The sequence below is a fragment of the Lactuca serriola genome, chromosome 7 (assembly GCF_051521515.1).
Source record: "Lactuca serriola cultivar US96UC23 chromosome 7, Lser_US96UC23_V15, whole genome shotgun sequence".
Classification (NCBI taxonomy): Eukaryota; Viridiplantae; Streptophyta; class Magnoliopsida; order Asterales; family Asteraceae; genus Lactuca; species Lactuca serriola.
In genome coordinates this window covers 72,205,717-72,214,990 of record NC_136414.1, presented here as the reverse complement: position 1 = coordinate 72,214,990, position 9,274 = coordinate 72,205,717, and the positions used below count along the sequence as shown (strand labels likewise).

The following is a 9,274-nucleotide window of genomic DNA, read 5'->3' as shown; positions in this document are numbered from 1 at the left end:
TAGGTACGGTACCAGGTAAAGTGGGTATAGAACCGGAAAACCTGGAAACATCAAAGTGGGTAGGTTGGATCCGGATAAAGTGGGTTTTGAACCGGAAAACCCGAAAAACCCAAAATGTTTTGGTAATTACTTACTACTTTTTGGGTTGAACTTTACAAATTTTCATATTAACATACCAACTTCGGGAGACAGTAAGTCATTGAATATGAAACCAAAATTGACAAAAGTTATAGTCTAAAATCATGTACAAATTCTAAACTATACTCTGGAAAAAACCACACGTCAATCCTAATTTAAACGAATGAGATATGCATGTGTTAACATTTTCAAATAATTCAAAGTACAAAAAAAAAATAGTTGAAAAATTGAAAATTTTCAGCTTTGATATCCCGATTTTGGGGGGATGTAAGTCCTTGAATATTAAACAAAAAATGACAAAATTATAGTCTAAAATCATGTAAAAACTCTAAACTACAAGTTGGAAAAAACCGCATGTCAATCCGACTTCAAACGAATTAGATATGCATGTTTTAAAAAACTTTCACAGAATACAAAAAAACTGAAAAACTAAAAACTTCCAGCTTTGATATCTCAACTTTGGGGGATTGTAAGTCAATGAATATAAAACTAAAAATGACAAACTTATAGTCTAAAATCATGTACAAACTCTAAACTACACATTGGAAAAAACCGTATGTCAATCCGACTTGAAACGAATGGGATATACATATTTTAGACGTTTCACAAAAACCGGTTCCGGCTCCTAAAAGGGGTTCCGGTTCCTAACACCGTTTCTGGTTTTTAGACCCGGTTTGCCCGGACCTGATGGACCCAATCCCGGATTACCCAAAACCCGGATAAAGCAATTTTTTAAACCTGGGATTGGAACCGGTTCTATATATTCCGGTTCTAACGGTTCCGGTTTCGGTCCGGTTTTCCGGTTTTAAATCTCATCCCTACCATATACCCATTTACCCATTACGAAATACGGGTCCGAAATATTCTGAATAGAGTGGTCATTTTTCAAAAAAAGAAAAGTTTATGATTGTTTTTCTTTGGGTAAATGTCACTCTGACCCAACCATCTTTCTAGCTATGGTTTAAATGGTCCGTATTGTTTTTTTTCGCACTTGAGAGGAACCAAGACTTAGAAAATAGTTTTTAAAGCCATTTTGTTCAAAGTGGAAGGGTTGATCCGGTTAACATTATCCTAGTCATCATATAAGGTACACACATCATCGAAATTAATCCACCTAAGCTGCCATGTAACCTGCTCGTTTACCGAGCTTGCCCTACAAGACATATTATATAACAACCCTCACTTTCTTCTTCCCCTTTTTGTCGTATTTTTTGTCTGCAAAATCTTATGGCGGTTTATATGAAGATCGATCTTCACTTTGCTGGGTTTTTTACAAGGTACCCCGAAATTAGTTATACGGATGGAGCAGAACAAAGGTTCGAAGATGTTGATTTTGCTGGAATGGACAGGAACGAGTTTGTTAACTTCGTAATAAGATTTGCAAATGAAATGTGTGTAAATGTTTTTTATTGCATGCCTGGAAAAGATTTTCCTGATGGATTGAGGATCTTGGCTACTGAAATAGACTACCAGGACTTCATCGAAGCTGGGTATGTTGCTAGTTGTGTCGTGGATGTATACATGGATCATCTAGGTGTGAATGTCCAACAGTGGATCATTGATGAGCAAGTTGATGAGAGCGTTGTGGAAGACAATCATTATGATGGATTTGTGCAGAATGGCCCAGATGAACTGCAAGGTAATGTACACGATGACCTTGAACACGTAGATGGCAATCCAATGAATAAGACCATTAACGATGAGTTTTTGAGCAAGCTATGCCCAAAAGTCGAGTCAACTCCAAATAGTCCACCTCATGAGGATCCATATCTTCAAATGGAAGAAAATGAGGTAAATATTGAAGAGGTTACTACATACAATGAAAAGGTGCATTGGAAAAAACAAAAACCTGTGTTAGGAATGCGATTTCATAGTCCAGAACAGTTAAAGCTTGTGTTATGTAATTATGCTGTTGCTAATGGGTATCAGTTGTGCTACAAAAAAATGACAGTAGAAGACTATTAGTTAAATGTTGTTCTGGGTAGTGTAAGTTTAGGCTATGGGCTTCATGGATGAGTGAAGAAAAGTCTTTCCAGATTAAGTCCCTTATAGATGAGCATAATTGTGCTAGAAACTTTCAACTTGGATCAATTGTTAGCTATGCTTGGATTGGTATCCATTTTACAACTGAGTTCTTACAAAAACAGAAAATGAGTGTTAGGATGCTTAGGGAAGAGGTGAAACAGGCTTTTGGTATAGATGTAAGTATGGGTCAATGCAGGAGAGCAAAAAAGCATGCTATCGAGCTAATTGAAGGCACATTGGTTGAGCACTATTCAAAGCTTTGGTCATATGGTGAGGAGATAAGGAGATCAAACCCAGGATCAACTGTGAAAATTGATGTCACTACTATGCCTGATGGGAAAAATTATTTTAGTAAGTTTTATGTATGTTTTGAGGGACTAAAGCAAGGGTGGAGGGGCAGTTGTAGAAGAGTAATTAACCTGGATGGCTGTTTCCTTAAGGGGCTATGTACTGGAGAGTTAATAACTGCTGTTGGAAGGGATGCTAATAATCATATATTTCCAATTACATGGGCAGTTGTGTGTGTTGAAAACAAAGAGAATTGGAAATAGTTTTTGGAAAATTTAAAAGATGACTTAGGAATGGACAATGGTTTTGGAATTGCATTGATGTCAGATCAGCATAAGGTATGTTTCTTAGTTGTATTTTATTTATTAATGAAAGTTGCCTATACTATTTTACAATTTAAATTGTGAATGTGAAGGGACTATTGGAAGTTGTGAAGGAGATTTTGCCTACTGTTGAACACAGACAGTGTGCAAGGCATGTTGTTGCCAACTTTAGGAAAAGATTCCCCGGAGTAATGTATGAGAAAATGTTTTGGAAGGCATGCAAGGCATCTACTGCGCCTTTACATAATGCAACAATGAAGGAAATACAACTTCTCAATCCTTCAGCCTTTGAGTATCTAACAGAAAACAACCCACGATCATGGTGTAGAGCTTTTTTTGAGGAGGGAAAGATGTGTGATGCTGTAGAGAATGGGTTGTCGGAGAGCTTTAACAATGTTATAAGAGATGCAAGGAAGAAACCAATCATCACAATGCTTGAAGATATTAGACTGTATGTTATGGAAAGGCAGTTTCATTTGAGCATGAAAGGCAGTTCATGGCTAGATTTTGAACCATGTCCATCAATTAGATCCTTGTTGAATCAATTGAAAAAAGCTCAAAAGTAAACTTAGTTTGTGTTTGTTAACATTATAGATAATACTAAACTTACACTAACTTTTAGACAATGTTATTAGATATTGGCAGGTTTTACCAAGTGGGTTGAACCAATTTGAGACAAGAAACTTAGCAGAGTCTTATGTCGTTGACTTAGACAAGAAGACATGTTCTTGTAGAGTTTGGCAACTAAATGGGTATGGGTGTGTGCACTCAGTTGCAACTATTAGTTACCTAAACAGAGATGTCGGAAGTTATGTGGATCCTATGTTCTTTGGAGCTTTTTATAGAAATGCTTACAAGTATCCACTGAGAGGGATGAATGGCAGCAATATGTGGCCAAGTACCAATTTCATACCACTATTGCCACCTTTGAAAAGGAAAATGCCAGGCAGGCCTAAAGTCAATAGAAGGAAGGACCCAGGAGAAAAGAGTACTAGACACACCGTGTCAAAGGTTGGGAAGAAAATTCTATGTAGTGTGTGTAAACAAGTTGGTCACAACAAGGCTACATGTCCGAAAGTTGAGAAGCCCAAAAAACTCAAGGTGAAGAGAAAGAGATCAACTACTAAAGATGGTAATGAAGAGGAAGGAAGTGGTTCAAAAACAACTGTTGGACGTAAACAGAAGCAATCTCAAGATAATGAAGAGGAAGGAAGTGGTTCAAAAACAACAGTTGCACGTAAACGGAAGCAATCAGAGAGGATTATAAAGAAAAAATTGGCAAAAAGGGTTGAAGGGAAAAATGGAGAAGGAAATTCTGGTGATAATCCAATGAATATTGAATAGACATAACTGTTATTTGGTATTGTGTTAAGACTAGGTTGGTTGTTTGATGTGTGTTTGTTGTTTGATGTGTTATTTAACTTTGTTTCGTAATAGTATTAGGGTACCCATAGTATTATTATGGTATGTGTTTGTTGAATGTTTTTTTATGTACAATAGTAGCACAAACAAAACGATGGCACACAATAGCAGGGCACTAATAGGAAAGGGATTACAAATCCATTACATAACCATTACAAATACATTGGTAAACATGAAAGGAAACCATATTAGAAATAACCATAACTTCATCTTAATAGGAAAGGAAACCATATTTAATACGAATGGGATTACAAACCCTTTACATACCCATTACAACTTGTAGACTAATACCACAAAAAAAAAAACAACCCAACTTAGAAATAACCATAACTTCATCTTTCTAACATCAGATTGAAGCTTCTTATTTGCCAGAACCAAATTTGTAACCAAAGTTGTGTCAGCAGTCGTGTTAGTACTCTCCACTTCATCTGCCCAACATATGAAGCCATCACGAGGCCCCTACAATGGAAGTTATTATTTGTTATAGATTAAGTTACCAAACCCAGAAACAAATTATCAAAATCTAGGTCAATAGTTAACATGCAATTTACATTTACCTTTTTAGGGCAAGCATAAAAGAGTCGGCCAGGGTTGTATTTAGTAGTTGACGTTCGTAATATTGCTTCACATCCACACGAGCATTGAACTGATTTCATCGAACCCTTCATTTCAGTTAGGTCACTTGAACGGTAAGAAGAATATGAGAGCAAAAGAAAGCTTATTAAGCCCACATATGTGTCTGAAACATGAGTATATGTAAGGGTAAATTGTGAAAGGACGAAATTACCCTCTTTCACACTAATTAACTATAATTTCCATTAACTACTATTTTTCCATTAAATAAACCCGGTTACAAAGTTTAGTTATACAAAATTGCCTGTGCTTAGACAGGTCTTCAATCACCTTCGCCAAAACAAACACATAAATCCTAATACACAACATTATACTACCAAAAGAAGACACATCCATACTTAATCAGCACAAACACTACGAACCACCAACATAAACACCAACAAATCAGGGGTTCATGATACGAAGAAACTTTTCCACCATAAAACCAAAAGTCACAATCACAAGTCCAATCACCAATACAGTCAACGAAGTCACCTTTTTCTCCGTGCGCTCAATCCGACGATGTAATGCGAGTGACTGAACCCTGCTTAACACCAAATCTCGACCCATTTCTTCTTTGAACCGGTCGACCTCCATTTTCTGCTCTGCAATTTCTGCTCCACAATCACAATAAATCGTATGCAAATCGCCGAAGTTGACACGGTCTCGTGAATTTATAGATATTGACTCCGACGAAAGTGGTGGTGGGGTCGCCATCATGACTCACGTGAATGCGAAGTATCGAGGTTATGTCGGATTGTCGGTAACCTTTAGTGGAAAAGGGTATTGAAGATTTAGGGTTTCATCGAATAAGCCACTGCTTTTATGGACTGATGGGTCCACAGTGACCCTTAGGCCCCAAGCAAGGAACCGGTCACAACTCAGTGACATGTACATGAGTTAACTCAGACTCAACTCACTTGCTGACTATGCTTATTACGTGTATGGTTTACCTGTTAAAACAGGTAACTAGACCAATTTAGCCGGTAAAGTAAAACTTGGTTCCTCTCAAGTGCGAAAAAAAAACAATAGGGACCATTTAAACCATAACTAGAAAGATGGTTGGGTCAGAGTGACATTTACCCTTTTTCTTTAAATAGTAGTAAAAAGGGGTTAAATTACACGATTTCCCTTTGATTTCTAGGGGGTTAGTGTAAATTGTGAGTAGATTCAGGGGGTTAGTGTAAATTGTGCGTAGATTTCTATTGGCGATAATAGCTTCTCCACGACAGATGGAATTAGTTGCGGATTTTTACGACTCATCACTCCCTCGACGGAGATAATTCGGTGACCTAAACTCCGGCCGGCCACTGAATGCATCAACCGTTGCTTCATTCAGGTTAGTCAGTTTCAGCTTTGATTTCATTTGTCCTATTGATTAGATCGATCATAAGCATATATAGTTCCTACTCCATCTACGAACACCGTTATTCTGAATAGTTAAACGTTTTACCGAAATTCGCAACTTAATCATACCGATCCTTCATTTTCAGAGCAGAAATTTTCCATCAAATTGTAGTTTTACCGAAACTCACAACAAAATCATTGGATTCTTCAATTGAAGAGTATAATTTTGACATCAATTGTGCTTTATCATTGACTTAATTTTGACTTATCCATGTAGTTACTGTTGGGGAAGGAATGGAAGAAGCGATGGAGGAGATACCACCGTCAAAATCATTCAATGAACAAATCTCCGATTACAAGAAGATGATCTTCAACGCATACAACAACAAACCTACCTCACACTGGATTCTTCTCCTTGTAAGTAGCTTAGCCATGCTTATCGCTTTCCCTGCTTCTTCTCTTCTCTCACGTCTCTACTTCTCAAACGGTGGAAAAAGCAAATGGATCATTTCATGGGTATCAGCTGCAGGGTGGCCTATCCCTCTTCTCATCTTACTCCCTACCTACCTCTTCACCAAAGCCACACCTACCCCCCTCACCTTCAACCTCACTCTTTCCTACATTTCCTTAGGGTTCTTAAGCGCTGCAGATAATCTCATGTACGCATACGCCTACGCCTACCTCCCAGCTTCAACCGCCTCCCTCCTAGCCTCCACAGTCCTCATCTTCTCCGCCATTTTCGGGTTCTTCATAGTCAAAAACCAAATCAACCTCTCAACTATCAACTCCATTGTCGTCATCACAGCAGCCATGGCCATCATCGCATTGGATTCAGACTCCGACAGATTCTCATACGTCACAAATACCCAATACGCCCTTGGATTCATGTGGGATGTGTTGGGGTCAGCTCTCCATGGACTAATCTTCGCTCTTTCTGAGCTTGTCTTCATAAAACTTCTACAAGGAAGATCCTTTCATGTAGTCTTGGAACAACAGGTAATGGTTTCCTTCTTTGCTTTCGTTTTCACCACAATTGGGGTTGTGGTAAATAACGATTTTCATTCAATGAGGGTAGAATCGGAAACTTTTATAGGTGGGGTTAGTGCTTATTATAACGTTATTATATGGGGTATAATTACTTTTCAATTAGGGGTTTTGGGGTCTACTGGTGTGTTATACCTTTCTTCTACTGTGTTAGCGGGTGTTCTTAACTCAATTAGGGTACCCTTAACCAGTTTTGCAGCTGTTATACTTATGAATGATCCAATGAGTGGCCTCAAGATTTTATCTTTGGTTGTTACTTTTTGGGGTTTTGTTTGTTATATATATGCGAGTTACCCTGTAACTCCAATTTCCACATCTTCTACTAGTTTTTAGTCTTTTGGGGTTGTAAATAACATATTTTTTTGTTGCTAGATATAAAACAGTCTATATACATCACTTATATGTATTCATCAACATTATGCAAAAGATTGGTGATTATCATATGCTGTAAAACTTTGGGGAATTGTAGGTAATAAAAAGTTTAGATGCATTGCTATTATGGTTTACATATTGTGACATTTGTAACAAAAATAAATTTTATAAGTACATTGCTATTATGGGTAAAAAAATAAAATAAATGCTATAAAAAAACTATAAATTGATGGAAAAGGTAAAGTATGTTGCTATTTACCGTAATTTACCCTTACACTGTTTGTGTACTGTGGTTGTATTTACAATTACCAAAAAATTTACCATTGAAACAGTGATTAAATGCTTTAGATATTTTACTATGGTTATGGATCATTTTCGACATGTTAAATATATATATCATAGTTAAAAAACACAAAAGAAATATTCGAAGCATGGTTGTCAAATTTATAAGATTGTAAAATCTTTACCACAAGGAATCAGTTATTTTTTCTTCATATGAGCTGTAATTTATATAAAAATTTATTTATAAGTTATATTCATATGTTTATTTAAAGAGTAAATTACTGAAATCGTCCCTGTGGTTTGGTCAAAATTGCACATTTGGTACTTAACTTTTTTTTTTTGCATTCGGATCGTCCTGTGGTTTGATTTTGTTGCATTTTTCGTCCTTATGGTTTGGTAAAAATTGCATGTTTGGTCCCTAACTTTATGTAAGGGACAAAAAATGAACAAAATCAAACCACAGGGACGAAAAACGCAACAAAATCAAACCACAGGGACGATCTGAGTGCAAAAAAAAAGTTAGCCAAACGTGCAATTTTGACCAAACCACAGGGACGATTTCAGTAATTTACTCTTATTTAAATTCAAGTTTGGGCTTGTCGATTTGATCGGTGACACATAATGACATAAAGGATATAAATAATCACACTATGAATACATAAATGATTTTTTTTTTCTTTCGTATGAGTGGTCAAAAATCAAAATTATTCAAAAGCAGTGACGACACATACCTAAAATGAGTACGTAGTTAATAAAAATTGTTGATTTTATGCGATATACATGAAAAATGAAAATATGTAGAACCGAATATTTTCAAAAAGTAAACCAAAAATATTGAAAAGAAGCTTTAAATGAAGTTAGGTCTGTTAGTTGAGCCAAACTACCATAGACGTTTGTAATAATGTTCATGACTCTCTAAGTTCCGTGGGCTGAATGGGCATGTAATTTCTCAAATTTTGGTATCATCAAATGCGTCTTGATGAGATTGTAGGTCACCAAAAAATAGCTATGGAAAGTTGTAATCATGCGTAATCTTAAGATGCATAAAAACACGATTTGATAGAGCTTTTGGTAATTATTTTGTGCAACTTTTGATAGTATGAGAAATTAAATATCCTCCTACTTCTAGTATGCTAAATTCACCCACTCTACTCGGCACATTCCAAAAATGACTATCAGGAATCGTTGCCGAGCTCAATTACCAAATATAACAAACCACTATTTGATTTACTTATCTTTTGGTATACAATGTGATATTAATGGGCTCTCTCTCTCACAAAGATGTTAAAAATGTATTTTGTAATTTGTATCACTTTGAGCCCTACGAGTTTACGTGAAAAGGATAGTTACCACGGTGGAAACTGCAAGACCATATGATCCAATGTGAATGCATTTCGTGTTTGGTATGAAAAGTTAACAAA

At 36.4% G+C, this 9,274-nt stretch overlaps 2 protein-coding genes across 2 annotated transcripts; both read left to right on the top strand.

Annotated features, from left to right (window-relative positions):
• Positions 1–2,288: 2,288 nt before the first annotated feature.
• LOC145064087 (uncharacterized) lies at positions 2,289–4,118 on the top strand. The gene is made up of 4 exons (XM_079011604.1): positions 2,289–2,514; positions 2,734–2,789; positions 2,867–3,225; positions 3,410–4,118. The coding sequence occupies exons 1-4, from the start codon at positions 2,289–2,291 to the stop codon at positions 4,116–4,118; spliced, it is 1,350 nt and encodes a 449-aa protein (XP_078867730.1).
• A 1,881-nt stretch (positions 4,119–5,999) lies between these two features.
• PUP5 (purine permease 5) lies at positions 6,000–7,698 on the top strand. Its single transcript, XM_079010588.1, has 2 exons — positions 6,000–6,147; positions 6,433–7,698. The coding sequence occupies exons 1-2, from the start codon at positions 6,123–6,125 to the stop codon at positions 7,530–7,532; spliced, it is 1,125 nt and encodes a 374-aa protein (XP_078866714.1). The 5' UTR covers positions 6,000–6,122; the 3' UTR covers positions 7,533–7,698.
• Positions 7,699–9,274: the final 1,576 nt, after the last annotated feature.